Genomic DNA, 25,265 nt, shown 5'->3' with positions numbered 1-25,265 from the left:
AGTCGCTCTGTTGTGTCCAACTCTTTGCGATCCCATGGACTGTAGCCTGCCAGGCTTCTCTGTCCATAGGATTCTCCTGGCAAGGACACTGGAGTGGGTTGCCATTTCCATCTCCAGCAAGTTCTCCATACCCGAGGGTATCAGGGAGAAAGGGAAAGGACAACATAAATAGTATGTATCTTCATGGAATTCCCCAAGGGCAATGAGAGACTAAACAAGAAGAACCAGTGGGATGCATTATAGACAGATAAATCATAAAGAAATACAGTAAAAAGTTCGCTGTAGATTCTAGGTGGTAGGTACAAGGTGTTCAGTGTACAATTCTTTCAACTTTTCTGTATATGAGATTTTTCATCATATAATAAAATGTTAAGTTGGAAGATTTAGTAGGCAGCCAAATGTCAGCCAGCCAGGCAGCCATAGTACCTAAGGGTTCATTTATATAAATTTTTATCCTAGGTGGGAGAATCTGACAAAATATATTAATATGGGGAGGAGTCAGAAACTTAGGTTCAGAAACACCTATGTGGTCTTAGCCAAGAAAATGTACATCTCTTCATCACAATTTCTTCATCTATCAAAAGGAGTCTGTATCTTTTCTGCCTCCCTCATAGGATTGTTTGTTTATTGCCCAAAATAAAAGGGCAATGGATATTTAAAAACCTAAGGACTGTGGGGAGCTATAAAGACAATAAAAGGTAAGTTTCCTGTTCTCAGACAGTATATAACTGATTGAATGTGTACAAGAAATCAAAGAAAGGATTGAGGAAAAAATAGAAGTCATCTAGCTCAAGTTTGCAATCCTGTGTTTGAATACCTCCACTGGCTGAGAATATATGCCTCTTAAAGTAACCTATTTAGAACCAGCAGTGTCTAATACATTCTTAGTAGTGTGCCTACGAAGGAATAAAATTCTAATGCTTTAAGAAGCAGGAAGCTCAGTATCTCACAATATACCATGATTTTTTTTTTTTTTTTTTAGTATTTATTTACCTGCCCCAGATCTTAGTTGTGGCATGCGGGAACTAGTTCCCTGATCAGGGATTGAACCCAGGTCCCCCACATTGGGAGCACGGAGCCTTAGTCAATGGACTACCAGGGAAGTCCCAATATACCACAATTATTTTAATGATGTTTCTGATAATGAGATAAAATCTATCTTACTACAGCATCAATCCTTCAGACCTAACCCCATGCTCTGGAACATATCCACTCTCTCTTCCCCAATGCTGCCCTTCAAATATTTATCATAACAGTATTTAAAAACAAAACAAAACCAGGCTTCCCTGGTGGCTCAGTGGTAAAGAATCCACCTGCCAATGCAGGAGACACAGGTTCAGTCTCTGATCTGGGAAGATCCCGATGCCACGAAGCAACTAAGCCTGTCTACCACAACTACTAAGCCTGCACTCTAGAGTCCTGGAGCTGCAGCTACGAAGTTCATGGCCTAGAGCCATGCTTCGCAACAAGTGAAGCCACTGCAGTGAGAAGCCCACCCACTACAACTAGAGAGTAGCTCCTGCTTGCTGCAACGAAGACCCAGCAAAACCAAATACAAATACACAAAAAAAATTCTGTTCCTACCACCATTTTCCTGGGCCCTTTTAGGTTAACAGTTCTAGATCATTTAAACATGATGCATATAACATAATGTGAAGACCATTAATTTTGAATGCCTTCTAGATGTATTTAGCTAAAGATCTTTTAATATGCAGTATTTACAATACAGTCAGTGTGGACTCAGCAAAACAGAACACAGTAGTACTGTTACTTCCCTTAAGGCAGATAGAATACTTTCAATGAACACCTTCCAAAATGTGGAATATTTTGGCAGCTCAGGTATACAACTGGTGCGTATTACACTTAAAGTCACCTAAAATCTTGTCATATGAGTCACTATCTTTGCCATTCTATATTTTTATCATCAATAGTTTTCCTCTAAATGAAGTGCTTTTTTCTCACTATTAAAACTTCACTGGGTTGATTTCAGCTCATTGGTCAGCTACCTTGTGAAGTTGAAACTCATTTACTGAGGAGAAATAATGACAATAAGATATTTGTTGACTCACTCTGGTTACAAAGCAAGTTAATAGCAGATGTGAGATCAGAAAATATACCTCCCATTTTCTCAAACAGAGCTCTCTGCCCTGGTTCCCAGATAATGATGATGCTAATGATGATAACCATCCTCAAAACAGGTAACACTTACTGGAAGCTTACCACATGCCAGGCAGTGTTCTAAGAATTTCATAATTATTAATCTTCAACTCTATTATGGGTAATGTAGTTTTCCTGATTTTAAAAACTGGAAAAACTAAGATAGTATGAAGTAACTTGCCCAAGATCACATCACTAGGAAATAGCTGAAGTAGTATTCAAACCCAGATGGATGGTTTGGTACAATTATCTATTTACTCCCAAAGATTGAGGGAGCTACCCAGGAGTGACTCAAATACTGGGAAAGATCTCAAATGACTTGTCCTCCTCGTCACACGTCACTGTCTCCCATAGACAAGGAAGCAAAAAGGGTAGGTGTACAACTCTATCAGTAGGATTAATCTACGGTTCCCACCATGAGGGGCCCGTTCTGTCACACTTACTTCCATTGCTCCTCTGGAGAGAGTTCTGACATATCCACCTGTAGAAAGACACCACCATAAACATCCATTACTGTCTTAGAACTGTTCCTGCCCAACATACAGGGATCACACATTTGCTAGAGCTAAAAGTATAAATCAGGATTTGTGGGATATGAAGCTAGATAAAATACTCTGTCATATAATACCATGACTCTAATTGGCCTCATTAGACTAAGCATCAGTCCCTGCTCTGCTATCAGCTAGTGGTATGACCTTCCAACCACAAAGCTCCAGTTCTATTTCTTAGTCTTATCCTTTTATAGCAGGATTTCTTAAACCTGGACACTAGTGATAATCTGGGACTGGTTAATTCTCTGGGTTGTTTGGGAAGGGGGGATTCTGTAGATTGCATAATGTATAGCAGCATCCCTGGCCTCTACCCACTGCGAGTAACATCTTCACAGATACAACAACCAAAAAAGTCTACAGATATTATCAAATGTCCCTTGGGGGATGAAAAATTGCCCCCAGGTGAAAACCACTGCTCTAGAATTAGAGCAGTGGTGGGACTGCATCACTGACTCAACGGATATGAGTTTGAACAAACTCCAGGAGATGGTGAAGGACAGGGAAGCGGCGTGCTGCAGTCCATGGGGTCACAAAGAATCCGACACGACGGAGCAAATGAACAACAGAATAATACTAAATTCTTTAAGTTCAGAGCTTGAGTCTTCTACTCCCTTGTAGCCATATGGAAGAATACCCAAACCTCAGGACATAAGTCACTCAATACATTCTTACACTGAACTGAGCTGAAAATGCTTTTTGATGTAGAGAAGAAAAGACCTGATAAACACTCAAAGGAATCAATCAACAAATATTCCTTTAGTACTTATGAAGTTCAAGACCCAGTTTCCCACTGTTCCTCTAATAACTTCAGAAAAGTACCTTAAGTGGAATGTTTGAAGTAAAATGGGCAGAACACCACTCTACTACTAAGTAAACTGGTACCTATTTACCATGCATCTTTTATGTGTGCGTACTGGGAATGTTCACCATTGCTTAGGGAGGGGTTTCTGGTTTCTACATACCCCATCTAGAAAAGGGAGAAAAAGAAAGAGGGGAGGGACAGACGGGAAGGGAGAAGAGGAGAAGAGAGAGAGGAGGGGAGAAACAATATCCCAAGGCTTTCCCCAGCCACCAAGGTAATGAGATCAACCACCTCTTTGTCCTACTTTACACTGTCTCACGGAATTTATTCAAGTGACCGGACTCAGTCCTTCATCTCCCTGGAAGGACAGAGGTTCTCTCCAAGAGAGGACAAGTACATGCAGGAAATGGAAAGGCCCAGCTGGGTGGTACCTGAGCAGACAATTCAGAACCACAGTCTTACATTATCTTAGATATGCTTTCCAAGTGATTTAACTGCTGCTTAAATCCAGGGCCAGGGCCAGGGTGATATAAGCAAGGCATGGAGGACTCAAAATTTACAGAGGCACACATTTTCAGGTACTGACCCTGCACCTGCATGACCTTAGCAGTGAGTGCCTCCTTCATGTCTGTGCCCTGCACGTTGCACGTGTCACCCTAGTCCAAGTCCTGCTTATGTTTATCTTGCTCCCATCCTAGAGAATCTCACAGAGCTAAGGAGAATACACTGCTTTTGTGTCTTTCAAGAATAGCAGAGCTGAGCATATATTAAACACTCAATGAGTACTTATGGAATTGGACAGAATTCCTTCCAATAGGGTAATACGTAAGTATGCTGACAAACCAGCATCCTACCTGGAGATGCTTAAATGAGGATGTAAACAAACACTTGAAAAATACCTAATGAGCATCTGGGAAATAAGTATTCATTTTCTGGAGGCACCTAGAAAATCATGCTTAAAAAAACTGCATGTCAAAACAACACAACACAACACAACTACATGTTCAAAAAAGCAAGACAAGTCTGTTGAATGGAAAACAAGGAAGATCCAGAGAATTGGGCCAGGCATGGGGACACCTCTCTGTGAGATAGTGCCCAAGCGTGCTACTGTTTGTGCCTTAAAGTTTCTCTCACTGGAAAATAGAGATTGTCTTCTGACTTCATTGTGGGGCTGTGAGAATATACTAGTATTATATCGCAAGTGATTTCACTGCCTTTCCTCCTAGGAGCGTACGTGCTCAGTTGCTAAGTCATGTCCAACTCGTTGCAACCCCATGGACTAGCCCATCACAGTCCTCTGTCCACGGAATTTTCCAGGCAAGAATACACAAGTGGGTTGCCATGCCCTCCTCCAGGGAATCTTCCCAACCTAGGGTTCGAACCTCAATCTCCTGAGTGTATTTTACAAAATACTTGGAGAGGCCAGGGAGCTGAATGTTGGTGAAGCACAGGGAAGTGATGCTTTCAGAGCCTCAGGGAAAGCTCAGAAGGGCAAGCTCTTACACTGAGACTAGACCTGGTCCTTAGAAGGCCATTTAGCATTTCGTGGAGTAGCACGAGTACTGGAGTGGGGTAACGCTAAGGGTCAAGAAATGATGTGGCTTTAATACTTCCATCCTGAACCAAAAGCTTTTAAAAATTACATCCAAACCAGTCATCTAGCTCAAGTGGAAAAACAAGGAGAGCTATAAGCTATTCTGTAAGTAAGCTGTACCCTAGAAACACATCTGTATTTTCTCCCTCACTAATAAGTTTATTCATCTGGGGCCAAGCAGTAAGTTGTTCAGGTCCCCTGTCCAGGCTCAGGTAGCTAATTATGCAGGCTCTCAGGGCAGGATTGATAGGTCTATATCCCACTCCTAAGACTCATACACAGAATGTCTTTTTGACAACCAATCACTTCTCTCCTAGGATTTCACAAAGCTTCTAGTCACGTAAATCTACCAAAGTCCAGATTTGAAAGAAGTTAAACCAAAAATGTCAGGCAGAGGGCAAGATAAAATTTCACAAAAATGGAAAATGATCTGCGGTTGACTGATTTATTTTCTCAGGTGCAAAACACAGATGGATCCACCAGTGTAATCCCACAAGCAGGCCTCTGTCCCCTACAAATACTGATACTCTGGGGTCTCTTGAGTCTACACAGACTGATTAGTTTGTCCGTTCAGCCTTTCTCTTCCACCAAACCACATTTTGCCTTCCTGCAAAATGCTAGCCAAATCCTCCTGGATCCAGAAAGGCCCATTAGACTGACCCCACTCACTGAAGGGAAAAAAAAAAAAATCCTCTACTGCTTTGAGCATGATCCACAGTCCAGAAGCATCAGAACCCTGAGAGCTTAAAAACAGAGGCTTCAGAATCCATCCCAGACCTCCTGCATCAGAAGCTGCATTTCATAAGATACCCAGGTAATTCACATGCACATGAACACACTGCTATCGCATTCCAGCACTCACAGTCAGTCTGTCCTACAGTCACACACCTCCACACACCTGAACTGCTTTTGTTAACTGCTTTTCTGAGATCTAATTCACAGAGCATAAAATTCACCCATTTAAAATGTGCTATTCAATGTTTTTAGTATATGCAGAGTTGTGCTACCATCACTGCTATTTAAATTTAGAACGGTTTTTACCACTCTCAAAATGAAACCATGTACCAGTCAGCCATCACTCTGCAACATCCCTCAGCCCAAGAAACCACTAACTTAATTTTGATCTCTATCTACACATTCGCCTATTCTAGGTGTTTCATATGAATGAGATTTGACAATTTGTGGTCTTTAGAGAATGGCTTCTTTCACTGAGCATATTTTCAGTGTTGCTGCAGGTACTATAGTCATTCCTTTCCACTGCCAAATAATACTATATTATATGGATATACAATATTTTCTTTGCCTATTCATCAGCTGATGGGCATCTGCACTGTTTGCAGCTTTGTGTTATTATAAATAATGCTGTTATGAACATTCACTTACGAGTTTTCGTACAGACGTGACCTCATTTTGCCTGAGCATATATCTAGTAGTGGAATGGTCTGGTTATTCGGTAACTCTATGCCTAACCTCTGGAAAAACTGCCACCTTGTTTTCCACAGCGGTTGGACCATTTCACATGCCCACCAGCAGTGCATGAGAGTCCCAATTCCTCCACATCGTTGACAACACTGGGTATTATCTTTTTGGTAAGAAGCATCGCACTGGGTGTGAAATGGTAGATTAATGTGATTTTGATTTTGCATTCCTCTGATGTATAACGATGTTGAGCACCTTTTTGTATGACTATCAGACATTCACATATCTTCTTTGGAGAAAAATTTATCCAGATCCTTCGTCCACTTCTTAAAAATAGACTTTTCCCAGCAGTTTCAGGTTCACAAACTTTCCTGGTGGCTCAGACAGAAAAGCGTCTGCCCACAGTGCAGGAGACCCAGGTTCAATCGGGTCAGGAAGGTCTCCTGGAGAAGGAAATGGCAACCTACTCCAGTATTCCTGCCTGGAAAATCCCATGGATGGAGGAGTCTGGTAGGCTACGGTCCATGGGGTTGCAGTCGGACACAACTGAGCGACTTCACTTTTAGGTTCACAAGAAAACGTGGAGTGGAAAGCAGAATTCTCCATATGCTCCCTGGTCCTCAATATGCATAGCCTCCCTCATCAACATCTCTCATCAGAGAAGTACCTTTGTGCCAACTAAGGAACCTACATTGACGTATCATCACCCAAAGTCCATAGTCTACCTCAGAGTTCACTACTGATGTACACTCTATGGACTAGGACAAACAACATTCTTATGGACACATATCCATAAACAGTATCATACAGAGTAGTCTTACCGACCTAAAAATTTTCTGTGCTCCTCTTATTCATCCCTCCATCCTCCCTAATCCCTGGCCACCACTGCTCTTTTTACAGTCTCCATAGTATCACCTTTTCCATATAGTTGAAATCATGTAGTACACAGCCTTTTCACATTGGCTTCTTTCACTTAGTAACATGCATTTAATATTCCTCCATGTATCTGCATGGTTTAATAGCTCATTTCTGTTCTAATACTGAATAAAATTCCACTGTCTAGAAATATCACAGCTTATTTATCCATTCATCTACTAAGACACTCTGTGTGTGCTTAGTCACTCAGTCATGCCAGACTCTGCAACCCCCGGAACTACAGCGTGCCATGCTCCTCTGTCCATGGAATTTTCCAGGCAAGAATACTGGAATGGATTGCCATTTCCTACTCCAGGGGATCTTCCCAATGTAGGGACTGAACATGTGTCTCTTTGTCTCCTGCACTGTCAGGCAGATTCTTTACCACTGGGCCACCTGGGAAGGAAAAGACATCTTGGTTGCTTCCAAATTTTAGCAATTATTAAGCTGCTATAAAGATCTGTGTACAGGTTTCTGTATGGACATACATTTTCAGCTGCTTTGGGGATTTATTAAGGAGCACAACTTCTGGATATGGTATGGTAATAGTAAGTTTAGTTTTGCAAGAAACCGCCAAACTGTCTTCCAAAGTTTGATGGAAGATATTATCTTGCATTCCCACCAGAAAGGAATGACAGTTCCTGTTGCTCCACATCCTCCCAGTATTTGGTGGTGTCAGTGTCTCAGATTCTGATTATTCTAATAGGTGTGTAGTGGTATCTCATTGCTGTTTTAATTTGAATTTCACTGACTACATGAGGTGGGACATCTTTCATACACTTATTTTCTATCTATATATCTTCTTTGGTGGGCAGTATGTTAAAGTCTCTAGCCTACTTTTTAAACAGGTTTTCTTATTACTGAGTTGAAAGTGCTCTTTGTGTATTTTGGATAGTGATATATAGTGATACAGTGAAGTCGCTCAGTCGTGTCCAACTCTTTGCAACCCCATGGACTGTATTTTGGATAACAGTCCTTTATTTCTTTATTGTGTATTTATTTATGGCTGTGTCAGGTCTTAGTTGTGGCATGTGGGATCTTGGGCTTCCCAGGTGGCTCAGTGGTAAAGAATCTGCCTGCCAATGCAGGAGACGCAAGAGACATGGGTTCAATCCATAGGTTGGGAAGATCCCTGGAAGAGTAAATGACAACCATTTGAGTATTTCTTGCCTGGAAAATTCACGGACAGAGCAGCCTGGTGGGCCACAGTCCATGAGGTCATAAAGAATCGGACACAACTGAAAACACACACACACATGTGGCATCTTAGTTCCCCAACCAGAGATTTAACCTGCACCCTCTGCACTGGAGGATGGATTCTTAACCACTGAACCACCAGGGAAGTCCCTGACAATCTTTTTTCCTGACAATCTCTTTTAATTGATGCATTTAAACAACTAATGTTCAAAGTGATTATTGATACAGTTGGATTAATATCTACTATCTATTTGTTACTGCTTTCTATGTGTTGCCCTTACCTGTTCCTATTTTTGTCTTCTAATCTTTTTCTGCCTTTTGTAGTTTTAACTGAGAATATTATATGATTACATTTCCTTTCCTTTCTTAACTTATCAGTTGTACTTTTTTTTTTTTTGGCTATGCTGTGCAGTTTGTGGGATCTTAGTTCCCCAACCAGGGATTGAACCTGGGCCATTAGCAGTGAAAGCACAGAGTTGTAACCACTGGACCACCATGGAATTCCCTATACTTTTATTTTTACTTCTTTTAGAGGTTGCTCTAGAATTTGAAGTATACATAAATAGTAAAATCCACTTTCAAATAATACTGTATCACATCACAGATAGTGTGAGTACCTTATAACAACAAAATAATCTTAATTCCTCCTCTCATCCCTTGTATCATTGCTTTCATTCATTTCACTTATCCATAAATACACATACACATACATACACAAACATATGCAGTCAAATATAGTGTCGGTATTACAACTTTCAAAAAAACTACTCACTGTTATATCAATCAACAACTTGTGAATTAAAACAACAACTACAAAATTCCTATAGCTTATATATTTAATGGTGAAAGACTGAATGCTTTTCCCCTAAGATCAGAAATAATGTCAGGATGTCCACCCTCACCATTACTATTCAAAATATACTGAAGTTTCTGGCCAGCAAAGTAAAGTGATAAAAGGTACAGATTAGAAAGAAATAAAACTGTCCCTTATTTGCAGATGACATGATGGCCTACAAAGAAAATCCCAAAGCATCTATGAAAACAAAATTCTATAACAGTGTTCAGCAAGGTGGCAGAATACAAACATACACACAGAAGTTATATTTCTATATTAGCAAAGAACATGTGGAAAATGACATTTAAGATACAATAAAATTTACAATTAAAAAAAGAATTAGTAAAGTAAACGTTTTTTCAGTCTACTTTCACTTACTCCCATTCCAACGCTTTTCCTTTGTTTAGGTAGACCTGAGGCTCTGACCCCTCTTATTTCCCTCTCTCTAAACAACTTTTAATATTTCTTACAAGACAAGCCTCTGCGTGTGCTCAGTCATGTCTGACCCTTTGCCACACTGTGGACTGTAGCCTGCCAGGCTCCTCTGCCCATGGGACTTTCCAGGCAAGAATACTGGAGTGGGTTGCCATTTCCTTCTCTGGCTACCTTCTTGATGCAGGAATCAAGCCCGAGTCTCTTGAATCTCTGCACTGGCAGGTGGATTCTTTACCACTAGTGCCACTGGAAGCGAGACAGCCTACTAGCAACAAACCTGCTCTATTTTTGTCTGGCTTTTTTAATTTAATTTTCTATTTGGGTCTTTGTTGCTGCACACAGGCTTTCTCTAGTTTCAGTGGGCTGGGGCTCCTCTAGTTGCGGTGCACAGGCTTCTTAATGTGCACGCTTCTCTTGTGAAGCATGGGCTCGGAAGTCGTGGTGCACCGGCTTAGCTGCTCCGCAGCACGTGGAATCTTCCCAGACCAGGGATTGAACCTGTGTCCCCTGCATTGGCAGGTGGATTCTTAACCACTGGACCATCAGGGAGACCCTATTTCTCCTCTTTTGAAGGCTGATTGTCAGGATACAGAAATCTAGGCTGATGGGGGTTTGTCTTTGCTCTTCTATAGGTAAAGTGTTTTCTCTGCTGGCTTCTTTCAGAATTTTTTTTGTCTCTGACTTTCTATGATTTGAAAAATGATATGCCTAGATGTAGTGGGGGGAGGGGAGGTACAGTGTTGGCATTTATCCTGCTTGGTGTTTTCTGAACTTCCTGGATCAGTGGTTTGGTGTCTGACATTAACTTGGGGAGATTCCCAGTCATTATTGTTTAAAATATTTGTTTCTCTCCTCCTCCTTCTGGTATTCCCATGATGCATCTGTCTCTGTCTATGCAGGTTGCTATAACAAAGTACCATTGACTAGGTGGCTTATAAACAACAAACATTTACTTCTCACATTTCTGGAGGGTGGAAATCCAGGATCAAGCACAAGCTGGAAGGGATTAGGAAACTCTGTGGGGCCCCTATTGTAAGAGTACAAGATTCCAATTATGAGGGTTCTGCCCTCAGGACCTAATCACTTCCTAAAAGCCCCATCCCCTAACACCAATACCTTTAGGATTAGGATTGCAACATATGAATTTATGGGGAACACGAACATTCAGACCATAACAGCACACCTTTTGTAGTTGTCCCACAGTTCTTGGATATTCTGTTTCTTTCAAGTCTTTTTTTTTTTTAATAGGTTTCTACTGAAATATTCTCAAGCTCGGAGATTCCTTCTTCAGCTTTATCTATTCTATTGATAAGCCCACCAAAGGCATTTTTCATTTCTGTCACGGTGTTTTTGATCTCTAAACATTTCTTTTTGATTCCTTCTTAGAATGTAAATTTATCTGCGTATAATGCTCAGTTGTTCTTGCATGTTGTCTAGTTTATCCATTTGAGCATAACATAGTAATCAAGAGTTATTTTAAAATCCTGGTCTAGTAATTCCAACATCCCTGCCAGAGATGGGTCTAATTCTGATACTTGGCCTGTCTCTTCAAAGTGTGTGTTTTGCCTTTTAGTATATCTTGCAATTTTTTGACAGCTCTATATGATTGATATACGAGGTAAAAGGAATTTCTATAAATAGGGCTTTAGTAGTGTAGATGCTTTTGAACTGTGGTGTTGGAGAAGACTCTTGAGAGTCCCTTGGACTGCAAGGAGATCCAACCAGTCCATTCTGAAATCAGCCCTGGGATTTCTTTGGAAGGAATGATGCTAAAGCTGAAACTCCAGTACTTTGGCCTCCTCATGGGAAGAGTTGACTCATTGGAAAAGACTGATGCTGGGAGGGATTGAGGGCAGGAGGAGAAGGGGATGACAGAGGATGAGATGGCTGGATGGCATCACTGACTCGATGGACGTGAGTCTGAGTGAACTCCGGGAGTTGGTGATGGACAGGGAGGCCTGGCGTGCTGCGATTCATGGGGTCGCAAAGAGTCGGACATGACTGAGCGACTGAACTGAACTGACTGACTGTAGTGGTAGGATGCTGGGGAGGAGCAGCCTCCCACAGTTCCATGACTGGGTTTCAGTCTTTTAGTGAGTCTGTGCCTGTGGAATGTGAACTTCACAAGTGCTTCTCAGTGCCTCATCCACCCCTCTTAGGTGGGGCACAATGGCTTAAGAGGACTGGAGCTGGGGATTTCCCTTATCCAACACGAAAAGCTAGAACTGGTTAGAGATGGGTATTTTCTTTCCCCTAGATCAGTCAGGCTCTGATAAAACCCCCAAAAGGTTAGACTATAGTTAAACAGTTTCCCCTGATGGCAGATCTTAAGAACAGAATGCTCTGTAGTATTTTTAAAAGGTTCTTTCCCCGCCCTGCCACCCACAAAAGCACAAAGGGATTTTTCTCAATACTCAATGTAAGAACCTGCCAGATACCTGGAAGGTTATTGTGGGGGCCCTGAATAACTATAAGTACCTGCAGAGTTTTTAATTTTGAGTTGTCCACACTGAGCCTCCAGCAATTTATTACAATCCAGGTTTCCCTGCTCCAATACTGGTTCCCACAGAGGTTTCTGTTTCTGTAAGATTCAGGCCAGCACTCTGCCTTTGTCCTATGACCTCACTTTTTTAAAGATCTAAGAATTGTTGATTTTTCGGTTTTTTCAGGTTTTTGCTCATTCTTAGGACAGAATAGTGATTTCCAAGCTTCTTACATGCCATATTGAAACCCTTCTGTCCATTTTTTCAAAGTGGGTTATTTATATTTTTATTGTTGAGTTATAAAAGTTTTTTTTTATATATTCTGGATATAAAGTCTCTTATCTGATATATGACCTGCAAGTATTTTCTCCCATTATGTGGCGTGCTTAGTTGCTCAATCATGTCCGACTCTTTGCGACCCCATGGACTGTAGCCCACCAGGCTCCTCTGTCCATGGGATTTTCCAGGCAAGAATACTGGAATGGGTTGCCATGCCCTCCTCCAGGGGATCTTCCCAACCCAGGGATCAAACCCAGGTCTCCCGCATTGCAGGTGGATTCTTTACCATCTGAGCCACCAGGTAAGTCCCCTTCTCCCATTCTGTGGGTTGTCTTTTTACTTTCTTCGGTGATGTCCTTTGCAATACAAAGGTTTTTCATTTTGATGAAGTAAAATTTCCTTTTTCTTTTACTGCTTTTGCTTTTGGTGTCATATTCAAGAAACTACTGTCCAATTTGATAGTGATTTATGACTATCTATCTTTTCTTCTAAGAGTTTTATATTTTTAGTTATTACATTTAGGTCATTGGTCTGTCCCCCCTCACCCACTGGCCTGTTTTGAGTCAATTATTTTATATGGCGCTATGAAGGGAGTCCAACTTCATTCTTTGCCTGTGGCTATCTAGCTGTCTCAGCATGATTTGTTAAAAAGACTATTCATTTCCCCTGTGGACCTGACTGTTCACATTGGCTCTTAACTCTCTAAGATGATGCAACACCCTTGTTTCCCACATTATTTTCTTAAGTGTCCACATAGCTCTATGTATTTTGCTGACAGAACCTCTGAAAAGATAGCTGTAAATACATAATACCATATATACAATACCAGACCTACAAGACCTTTTAGAACTAACACCCAAAAAAGATTCCTTTTCATTACAGGGGACTGGAATGCAAAAGTAGGAAGTCAAGAAACACCTGGAGTAACAGGCAAATTTGGCCTTGGAGTACGGAATAAAGCAGGGCAAAGCCTAATACAGTTTTGCCAAGAGAATGCACCAGTCATAGCAAACACCCATTTCCAACAACACAAGAGAAGACTCTACACATGGACAACACCAGATGGCCAACACCGAAATCAGACTGATTATATCCTTTGCAGCCAAAGATGGAGAAGCTCTATACAGTCAGCAAAAACAAGACCAGGAGCTGACTGTGGCTCAGATCATGAACTCCTTATTGCCAAATTCAGACTTAAATTGAAGAAAGTGGGGAAAACCACTAGACCATTCAGGTATGACCTAAATCAAATCCCTTACGACTATACAGTGGAAGTGAGAAATAGATTTTAGGGACTAGATCTGATAGAGTGCCCGAAGAACTATGGACAGAGGTTCATGATATTGCACAGGAGACAGAGATCAAGACTATCCCCAAGAAAAAGAAATGCAAAAAAGCAAAATGGCTGTCTGGGGAGGCCTTACAAATAGCTGTGAAAAGAAGAGTAGTGAAAAGCAAAGGAGAAAAGGAAAGGTATACCCATTTGAATGCAGAGTTCCAAAGAATAGCAAGAAGAGATAAGAAAGCCTTCTCAGGATTCAATGCAAAGAAATAGAGGAAAACAATAGAATGGGAAAGACTAGAGATCTCTTCAAGAAAATCAGAGATACCAAGGGAACATTTCATGCAAAGATGGGCTCAATAAAGGACAGAAATGGTATGGACCTAACAGAGCAGAAGATATTAAGAAGAGGTGGCAAGAATACACAGAATAACTGTACAAAAGAGATCTTCACGACCCAGATAATCATGATGGTATGATCACTCACCTAGAGCCAGACATCCTGGAATGCGAAGATAAGTGGACCTTAGAAAGCATCACTAGGAACAAAGCTAGTGGAGGTGATGGAATTCCAGGGGAGCTGTTTCAAATCCTGAAAGATGATGATGCGAAAGTGCTGCACTCAATATGCCAGCAAATTTGGAAAACTCAGCAGTGGCCACAGGACTGGAAAAGGTCAGTTTTCATTCCAATTCCAAAGAAAGGCAATACAAAAGAACGCTCAAACTACTGCACAATTGCACTCATCTCACATGCTAGTAAAGTAATGTTCAAAATTCTCCAAGCCAGGTTTCAGCAGTACATGAACCGTTAACTTCCAGATGTTCAAGCTGGTTTTAGAAAAGGCAGAGGAACCAGAGATCAAATTGCCAACATCCGCTGGATCATGGAAAAAGCAAGAGAGTTCCAGAAAAACATCTATTTCTGCTTTATTGACTATGCCAAAGCCTTTGACGGTGTGGATCACAAGAAACTGTGGAAAATTCTGAAAGAGATGGGAATACCAGACCACCTGACCTGCCTCTTAAGAAACCTATATGCAGGTCAGAAAGCAACAGTTAGAACTGGACATGGAACAACAGACAGGTTCCAAATAGGAAAAGGAGTACGTCAAGGCTGTATATGGTCACCCTGCTTATTTAACTTCTATGCAGAGTATATCATGAGAAACGCTGGGCTGGAAGAAGCACAAGCTGGAATCAAGATTGCCGGGAGAAATATCAATAACCTCAGATACACAGATGACACCACCCTTATGGCAGAAAGTGAAGAACTAAAGAGCCTCTTGTTGAAAGTGAAAGAGAGTGAAAAAGCTGGCTTAAAGCTCAACATCCAGAAAACTAAGATCATGGCATCCAGTCCCATCACTTCATGGCAAATAGATGGGGAAACAGTGGAAACAGTATCAGACTTTATTTTGGGGGGCTCCAAAATCACACAGACGGTGATTGCAGCCATAAAATTAAAAGACGCTTACCCCTTGGAAGAAAAGTTATGACCAACCTAGACAGCATATTAAAAAGCAGAGAGCTTTTGGCTCTCTGAGGGGCACCATGGCGGTTGGCAAGAACAAGCGCCTCACGAAAGGAGGCAAAAAGGGAGCCAAGAAGAAAGTGGTTGACCAATTTTCTAAAAAAGATTGGTATGATGTGAAAGCACCAGCTATGTTCAATATAAGGAATATTGGGAAAACACTGTTCACGAGAACTCAAGGAACCAAAATTGCATCTAACGGCCTCAAAGGTCGTGTTTTTGAAGTGAGTCTTGCTGATCCGTAGAATGATGAAGCAGCATTTACAAAATTCAGGCTAATTACTGAGGATGTTCAGGGCAAAAACTGCCCGACTAATTTTCATGGTATGTATCTTACCCGTGACAAAATGTGCTCCATGGTCAAAACACGGCAGACCATGATTGAAGCTCATGTTGATGTCAAGACTACCGATGGTTACTTGCTTCATCTGTTCTGTGTGGGTTTTACTAAAAAGCACCAACAATCAGATTCGGAAGACCTCTTACACCCAGCACCAGCAGGTGCGCCAGATCTCCAAGAAGATGATGGAAATCATGACCCGAGAGGTGCAGACAAATGACTTGAAAGAGGTGGTCAATAAACTGATTCCAGATAGCATTGGAAAAGACACAGAAAAGGCTTGCCAATCTATTTATCTGCTCCATGATGTCTTCGTTAGAAAAGGAAAAACGCTGAGTTCAGTTCAGTTCAATCGCTCAGTCGTGTCTGACTCTCTACGACCCCATGAATCGCAGCACGCCAGGCCTCCCTGTCCATCACCATCTCCCGGAGTTCACTCAGACTCACGTCCATGGAGTCTGGACACCATCCAGCCATCTCATCCTCGGTCGTCCCCTTCTCCTCCTGCCCCCAATCCCTCCCAGCATCAGAGTCTTTTCCAATGAGTCAATTCTTCGCATGAGGTGGCCAAAGTACTGGAGTTTCAGCTTTAGCATCATTCCTTCCAAAGAAATCCCAGGGCTGATCTCCTTCAGAATGGACTGGTTGGATCTTCTTGCAGTCCAAGGGACTCTCAAGAGTCTTCTCCAACACCACAGTTCAAAAGCATCAATTCTTCGGTGCTCAGCCTTCTTCACAGTCCAACTCTCACATCCATACATGACCACAGGAAAAACCATAGCCTTGACTACATGGACCTTAGTCAGCAAAGTAATGTCTCTGCTTTTGAATATACTATCTAGGTTTTCTTCCAAGGAGTAAGCATCTTTTAATTTCATGGCTGCAGTCACCATCTGCAGTGATTTTGGAGCCCCCCAAAATAAAGTCTGACGCTGTTTCTACTGTTTCCCCATCTATTTCCCATGAAGTGATGGGACCGGATGCCATGATCTTCCGTTTTCTGAATGTTGAGCTTTAAGCCAACTTCTTCGCTCTCCTCTTTCACTTACAGCTGTGGAGAGGCGAAAAGCAAAGGGGAAAAGGAAAGATATAAGCATCTGAATGCAGAGTTCCAAAGAATAGCAAGAAGAGATAAGAAAGCCTTCTTCAGCAATCAATGCAAAGAAATAGAGGAAAACAATAGAATGGGAAAGACTAGAGATCTCTTCAAGAAAATCAGAGATACCAAGGGAACATTTCATGCAAAGATGGGCTCGAAAAAGGAAAGAAATGGTATGGACCTAACAGAAGCAGAAGATATTAAGAAGAGGTGGCAAGAATACACAGAATAACTGTACAAAAGAGATCTTCACGACCCAGATAATCATGATGATGTGATCACTAATCTGGAGCCAGACATCTTGGAATGCGAAGTCAAGCGGGCCTTAGAAAGCATCACTAGGAACAAAGCTAGTGGAGGTGATGGAATTCCAGTGGAGCTGTTTCAAATCCTGAAAGATGATGATGCGAAAGTGCTGCACTCAATATGCCAGCAAATTTGGAAAACTCAGCAGTGGCCACAGGACTGGAAAAGGTCAGTTTTCATTCCAATTCCAAAGAAAGGCAATACAAAAGAACGCTCAAACTACTGCACAATTGCACTCATCTCACATGCTAGTAAAGTAATGTTCAAAATTCTCCAAGCCATGCTTCAGCAATTCGTGAACCATGAACTCCCTGATGTTCAAGCTGGTTTTAGAAAAGGCAGAGGAACCAGAGATCAAATTGCCAACATCCGCTGGATCATGGAAAAAGCAAGAGAGTTCCAGAAAAACATCTATTTCTGCTTTATTGACTATGCCAAAGCCTTTGATGGTGTGGATCACAAAAAACTGTGGAAAATTCTGAAAGAGATGGGAATACCAGACCACCTGACCTGCCTCTTGAGAAACCTATATGCAGGTCAGAAAGCAACAGTTAGAACTGGACGTGGAACAACAGATTGGTTCCATATGCAGAGTACATCATGAGAAACACTGGACTGGAAGAAACACAAGCTGGAATCAAGATTGCTGGGAGAAATATCAATAACCTCAGATATGCTATGACACCACCCTTATGGCAGAAAGTGAAGAGGAGCTAAAAAGCCTCTTGATGAAACTGAAAGAGGAGAGTGAAAAAGTTGGCTTAAAGCTCAACATTCAGAAAAATGCTGAAGAAGCCCAAGTTTGAATTGGGAAAATCATGGAGCTACATGGTGAAGGTAGTAGTTCTGGCAAAGCTACTGGGGATGAGACAGATGCTAAAGTTGAACGAGCTGATGGATACAAGCCACCAGTCCAAGAATCGGTTTAAAATGCAGACTCTTAACGGTGACAAATAAAAGATCTTATTTGTAATTTTAAAAAAAAGCAGAGGCATTACTTTGTCAACAAAGGTCCGTCTCAGCAAGGGCTATGGTTATTCCAGTAGTCATGTATGGATGTGAGAGTTGGACTAAAAAGAAAGCTGAGTGCCAAAGAACTGATACTTTTGAACTGTGGTGTTGGAGAAGACTCTTGAGAGTCCCTTGGACTGCAAGGAGATCCAACCAGTCCATCCTAAAGGAGATCAGTCCTGGGTGTTCATTGGAAGGACTGATGTTGAAGCTGAAATTCCAATACTTTGGCCATCTGATGTGAAGAGCTGACTCATTTGAAAGGACCCTGATGCTGGGAAAGACTGAAGGCAAGAGAAGGGGACGACAGAGGATGAGATGATTGGATGGCGTCACTAACTCAATGGACATAAGTTTGGGGAAACTCTGGGAGTTGGTGACGGACAGGGAGGCCTGGCATGCTGTGGTTCATGGGGTCACAAAGTCGGACATGACTGAGCAACTGAACTGAAAGAATATATGGAAAGCATTCTATAGAGAAAGGAAAGAAAGCCTCTGAAGCTATCTGTGAAATCTGATACATTTATTCATTTATTCAACTCTCATTTAAGGCACTTCCGTACTAAATGTGTAGGTTCTGGGCTAGGCATGGAGTTACAAAGATGAACCAGACATTTTTTCCTGCCGTTCAGAAGACGGATAAAAAATAAAACAATTAGGCTGTTTTAAAAGCATTTACTCAGTAGAGGGAGCACAACTCTCCATTTTACAGAACACACAAATGAGGTATAAAGAAGAAAATCACTCACTAAAGATGACATTATGGGGGACAGGGACAGGAGTGATGGGGAAAGAATCGCAGACCTTAAGGAAGAAATCAGAGTCAAAGCTTTGGGCCTCAAATGGCCAAGCCAATGACTAGCCACAAGGTCATGCGAGGGCCACATTATGACTTTCATGGGCCCTAGCTACTTTTGCCTTTGTGGAACCCTTCCTACATTAAAAAATATATATATTGGGACATCCCTGGTGGTCCGGTGGCTAAGAATCTGCCTGCCAATGCAGGGGACATAGGTTCAGTTCCTGCACTGTGGAGGCTACACATGCCGAGGGGCACCTAAGTCCACGCATCAAAACTATTGTGCCTGTGCGCCGCAACTACTGAAGCCCGCTCTCTGTAGCCTACGCTCTGCAGCAAGAAGCCACCACAGTGAGAAGCCCACGCACTGCAACTAGAGCAGTGCCTGCTTGCTGCAACCAGAGAAAGCCCGTGCGCAGAAATGAAGACCCAGCACAGCCAAAAATAAAGAAAAATAAAAAACTTCTAAAGTATTTAAAAATATATTTTATAACTGCATTAATATAAAGATGTACAATCCAAGGTGGATTATATCCATTTTCTCTTCTGATTAAAAGAAATTAAGACATTTTTATGGGCCACTGGGCACTGTGCCTACTGGGTAAGTCAGCCCTGAATCCTGCTGTCTCTCCACAGCTATGCACCAAGAATTCTCTCCCTGGCTGCCAAGTCCCATTGCTCTACTGCTTCCAAGATTCTGTCCTCTACTAGGTTTAACTGATCAAGTGGCTAAATCTTATACTATATCCACTATACTAAATCCACAAAAAAAGGTAACCTCATTCTCTACTCATATGAGCACTGTAAAGTTACTGGACAGTCACTTGCCAATAATGTATATTCTGTGCTTAAGGAAGGTTTAGATATATTCAAGAATGATCAATCCCAAACAAAGAAACAGACATGTCAAGACCTACAAATGGCAAAATCATAGGAAGCATGTGCTTGGCATCTTGGGGACAGCCAAAAAGTATCTGTTCATCTGCTCATTCATTCAAGCACAAGACAGTCATAAAGTCTCTTCCCTTATAAAACCATCTAAGGAAGAAGACATAATAAATATGCAAGTAAATATATATTTTTAGTATGAAATAATTTCTGGTAGCAGTGTTATAAAGAAAAATAAAGCAGAGTGCGAGAAGAAAGAATGAAAAAGTAGGCTATCATGTGGCTACACGTAGACACTCTGGTTTCCCCAAACAGGTTTCCAACAAACGGAGAACATGGGCAGGCTGGATAGTAAAACTAGCCCATGCAGAATGCCTTATTTCCTTGGCTTTTACGTTATTCCCACTTTTCACCCCAAGAAATGGCTCCAGAGCAACAACCACCTTCCTCAGTGATGAGAAAAAGTTGTAAGTCCTCATTTGGCATAGCTATTTACTTGCTATATGTCAACAAACAAGGCATTTCTCTCTACACCTCAGTTTCCCCAAATATACAACGAGGAGGTGGGTTTAAGTGATTTTCAAGGCCCATTAAAGGTAAAATACTGTAGTAATTCATGCCAAATCTAACTCCAAAGCTTTGGAATCAGCTATAATACTCCGACTTTCTAGACTGCCACAGTTTCCTTAGTTACCACAGAAGTGAAAGCAAATGCCTCTACTGTGGTGAGATGTGATATAACAGGATGCTACCAAATTAAGTCAATGAAAATTTACCAAGCAACGACCATATGCAAGCATCAGAAATATCCATCACTTGGAGGACAGCCTCTTGCCCTAGCTTCAGGTACCTGTTAACTGCAAAGGGCCCTAAACTCTGGAACCCCATCCACCAGGGCAACCTGGCACTTCAGAGGTCTCAACTGATCCTCTCAAGTCAGAGACTGAGCAACCGTGCAGCTAGAGACATCACTCTTTCACAAAACATTGGAGATGATGAAGTCCAATCTTTGCCCTTGCGGTAGTCACAGTCCAAGGGGTAGGAGGGAAGACAGACTATTAAACATAATATGATAAAGATAACCACTGACACATAAACAAAATGCTGTGTAAGCCCAGAGAAAGGAGAGATTAGCTAGTTTCTGAACCTGTTACGAATACAGCAAAACCATCACGCTAGCTGCCTCTGTCTCTTGCGGGAAGATACCATAACATGTGAAGTCCAAAGTTTCGTGGCATACCCATATTTGTAACTCCCACTTTCCTTCTTGTTCACATTTTTCTCTAACTCCTTAGCCCAGCAAGAATTCAAGGCCAATTAATTACAGTGCAATTACCTCATTTTCCAGACCTCATAAATCATCTGGGGACCATGAAGACATTGGTCATGCTTAGTCAAACTGTGAAGCCTGCCATGGACAGTACACCGTGGGCAGCGGAGTGAGAGCAGACACTGGCTGGGATAACTGTTGTGGCTGCTGTCTGCCCACCACTCTACCCCTCCCGCTATCACCAGAAAAGCGCATGCTCCAGGCCAGCTGAACTTCTACAGAAGTGGAAGGAATATTTAATGACCTCTCTCACATTCAACAATCATCAAATTTGGGAGCATTTAATGCTCACTTCCCGGGTTCTTCAATTCCTACCTCATAAAATGTCTATTTCTCCAACTGGGTTCCTCTCCACCTGGTCCCCTCTCTTTCTTACCTGCACTCCAGCTTTCCATACACTCTTTACTTTTCTACCCATCCTTAAAGACCAACCCAGACGTCACCTCGTCCAGAAGCCCTTCCAGAATTGAACTACGAAACTCCTAAAGCCCATGTGTCTGGAATATCCACCCACCTATGAAATCTCCCTCCAGATTTTCACTGCCACACCTCGTTGGTCCAGACTTTACCTGGTGCTTTCCTAGACGTGCAGTCACTTCAGAGGTGCTCTCTCTGCCAGAACAATTCAGAACAGAAGCAGCCACTTTATCAGACACCATCTGCCTGCATCAGCCCCCTACTCTGACAAACTATGACAATTTCCTACTGCCTTTGGATTAAAGTCCAAAACTCCTTGGTATGACACACAAGGCACTTCATAATCTGGTACAACCAGCTACTTATCTCAGCACCTCCAACAAACGGCCTTTCACTCCAGCCTCACTCAATCACCCACCACTCTAACATACTCCTCCCTTTGCTCCCTCGGTGCTTTGGCTGCTGCGGTCTTCTCTTCCTAGAATTCTTTCCTGACCTTCACTCTCTAGCTCATTTCTATTCCTTAAGATGCAGCTCAAATATCACCTCTTTTGTGACATATTCTCCAACTTTATTCACTCACACACCCATTCAACAACTGTTGGCTGATCATGCTATGCTCTAGACAGGGAATACAATAATAAATAAATAACAGCTCTCCCTCTCAAGGAGCTTAGAGTCTAGCAGATCTCCTCAGGCAGAGTAGTCCCCTTCCTCCTCTGTTCTCCAGAAATTTACAATTTCCACAAATCTCTAAGGTCACATTTACTACATTTAATATAATACTTGTTTCTGAGTCTGTTTTTATGTCTAGACTCTAATCATCTTGAGGTCAAGGATCTTTTACTTTTAAGGCTTTATTGAGGCATAGCATCCATCTCAGGTGGACAATTCACTGACTCTTCATATATTTAGAGAGTTGTACAGCCATCTTATTTTAAATCATTTCCATCACACTATAAAGAAAGCTCAAAGCTCACTGCCCTCCCCATTCCTTTCCCTAGACCTGCTGCTGCTGCTGCTAAGTTGCCTCAGACGTGTCCGACTCTGTGCGACCCCAGAGACGGCAGCCCACCAGGCTCTAAGCAACCCCTAATCTACTTTATCTCTCTCTAGATTTGTCTGTTCTGGATCTTTCTTATAAATAAAGTCACACAATATGCTGTCTTTACTTACTGGCTTCTTTTATGGTGCATAATAGCTAGCATGTTTTTCAAGGCTTATCCATGTATCATGATACAGCATGTATCAGTAGCTCACGCCTTTTTTGAACAGGTAATCTTCCACTGTATGAATATACATTTTATGTAACCATTTACCAGGTGATAGACATTTGAGCCATCTACTTTTTGGCTATTATAATACTGCTATGAACATTTGTGTAAGTTTTTATGGAGACAAATGTTTTTATTTCTCAAGTATATATCTAGAGTGGAATTACTGGGTCATATGGCAAATCCATGCTTAACCTTCTGAGGTACTGACAAACTGTTTTCAACAGCAACTGTACCATTTTACATTTCCACTAGCAGTGCAGGAGGAGTCCAATTTTTCTACACCCACAACACCTGTTATTACATCTTTTTGATTATAGCATCATATTGGGCATGAAGTGGTATCGTGGTTTTGATTTGCATTTTTCTGATGGCTAATGATGTTCAACATCTTTTCAAGTGCTTATTGCCATTTGTGATTTTCTTTTTTGAAAAAGGTCTAGTCAGATCATTTGTTCATATTTTACTGCATTATTTACCTTTTTCTTATTAACTGGTAAGAGCTCATCACATATCCCAAATATAAATCCCTCATCAGAAATACAGTTTACAAATATTTTCTCCCATTTAGCAATCCAAAGTGGTCTGATAATCATCTGAATCTTACTCATTTTCACATTTCAAAGCACTGCACATGTTCAGTAAATGTTAGGTGGGCATTACTGCTTTTAACTGCTTTGAAGATAAGAATAACGCCTTACTTGTTCAGCATCTCCCTCACATGTCACACCTAGCACTAGACATAAAGGACATGCTCTGGAAATACACAGAGGCTGAGTAACTCTCACTTGAACAAAACAGTGGGAATGATGTTGTAGAAGAATCCAGAGGAACTGGGAAAGCCACCTGAAACCAACAGAACTTATTTACATTGGCTACTACCAGTTACCCCTGAGACCGCTGCTGCTCCCTGAGAGTAAGAAGTAACTTCAGCATAAGCTATTCTTATAGTGGCCCACGCTAAGAAGTAGTCATCAAAACATTCCATTACTTAGAAAACCAGCCACCCTCCCTCCATTCCCTTAGCCAGTGAGAGATGGCAAGCACATGAGAGCACTAACTGAGATGCCGGCTCTGCTTGAAATGCCCTTTCTTCTCCTTGAGGAGGTCAAACTTGGCCTAAAGAGACAGCCTGGTATCTGGATCACATCAGTGATGCACAGCTGGCACAGGTGCTCCATCCTCTGTGGGTTTTAAGTTAGAAAGTGACGCCTCCTCTTAAGCACTAGCATGAAATCCTTCATGATTATCAACAGCCAACAGTAAATACTGAATACTTTCCAAACTTGTAAGCATACAAATAGGACTGAGGGAAGCCTCGGGAAAAAGGAAAAACTGAAGAACATGGTTGGTTCTACCAGAAGGCCTAGATCAGTAGGGCAGGAAATGTCTCTATCATCTCTTCCTTTCTATTATTCAAGCTACAAACATAATCCAGGTCCTTCAACCTCATGCCTTTCTTGCCAGTCACTGCACTCAAGTTCAAAATCTTCTGGTTTCCTAGTACTGCCTGTAAGAGAAAGTAAGAACTCCCCAGTAGGCTACATAGTGCCCTCCCAGAAAGCACTCAGAGTGAGCTCACGTGACCACACAAGGCCATGACCTGCCCCAGACTGCCTTCCAGTTTCACCCTCCTCTGCTCCTGCACACCTCTGGCATTTAACACGTGCTCCCCCGCACTATACATAATACACCAGAAAGAACACTTTGAAATTAGATAAATCTGTAAGTACTACTTGCCTGGATTAAGGTATGTCTTCCTCGCCTCTCTAATCCCTTCTCCATTTCTGTCCCCCGAGTGATCTTTCTAGAACGCAGATCTGATCCACACCACTCACCTGTGCTTAAAGTTCTTCCACGGTTAATCACCCACTACACATAAAAATCCAAACTCCTCAGGGATCTCATACCCACCTCCCTTTCCAGTCCCCCTTTCTCACCACGCCCACCCTCTACTCAAGATGCTGCAGTGACACTAACCTTACTCAGTGCCCCGGCCTGCTGTTCCCTCCCTCTCACTCGCACCTTGCTCATATTGCTCCTTCTGCCCAGAGGGTCTCTCCCTTCTTTTCTTGGCTGATTAACCTCTGGTCATTCTTTCCACACCAGCTGAAATGCCACTTCTCTGGGGAGCCTCTCTTGATCTCTTGCCATTTTCTGTGCTCACAGAGAGCTCTGTGAGTCTCTGTATTACAGCAGTTGTTACATCTACTTATTTCACTAACTCTTCCACTGGACTACGAGCAGCCTGAGAGCAGAGCCTAGGTCTTCATTATCCTTCACAGCTAAGACAGTGCCGTGATAAATGCTCAGTGCATG

General features: G+C 42.0%; 1 protein-coding gene and 1 pseudogene across 3 annotated transcripts in view; one reads left to right on the top strand and one right to left on the bottom strand.

The window, feature by feature from the left end:
- Positions 1 to 25,265, bottom strand: part of LOC128060091 (RING finger protein 121-like) — an 85,427-nt gene that overhangs the window by 47,340 nt on the left and 12,822 nt on the right. For all 3 annotated transcript variants that reach the window (XR_008200650.1, XM_052652333.1, XM_052652334.1), the window contains exon 2: positions 2,601 to 2,638. Coding sequence is in view for 2 of the 3 variants with exons in the window: in XM_052652333.1 (XP_052508293.1) it covers positions 2,601 to 2,638 (38 nt within the window). In the remaining variant the exon portion in view is untranslated. The remainder of the gene's footprint in view (positions 1 to 2,600; positions 2,639 to 25,265) is intronic.
- On the top strand, positions 15,503 to 18,156 carry LOC128060092 (40S ribosomal protein S3a-like; annotated as a pseudogene).

This window comes from Budorcas taxicolor, chromosome 15 (assembly GCF_023091745.1).
Source record: "Budorcas taxicolor isolate Tak-1 chromosome 15, Takin1.1, whole genome shotgun sequence".
Classification (NCBI taxonomy): domain Eukaryota; kingdom Metazoa; phylum Chordata; class Mammalia; order Artiodactyla; family Bovidae; genus Budorcas; species Budorcas taxicolor.
Note: the sequence above shows the minus strand (reverse complement) of the source record. Positions and strands in the feature narration are given on the sequence as shown.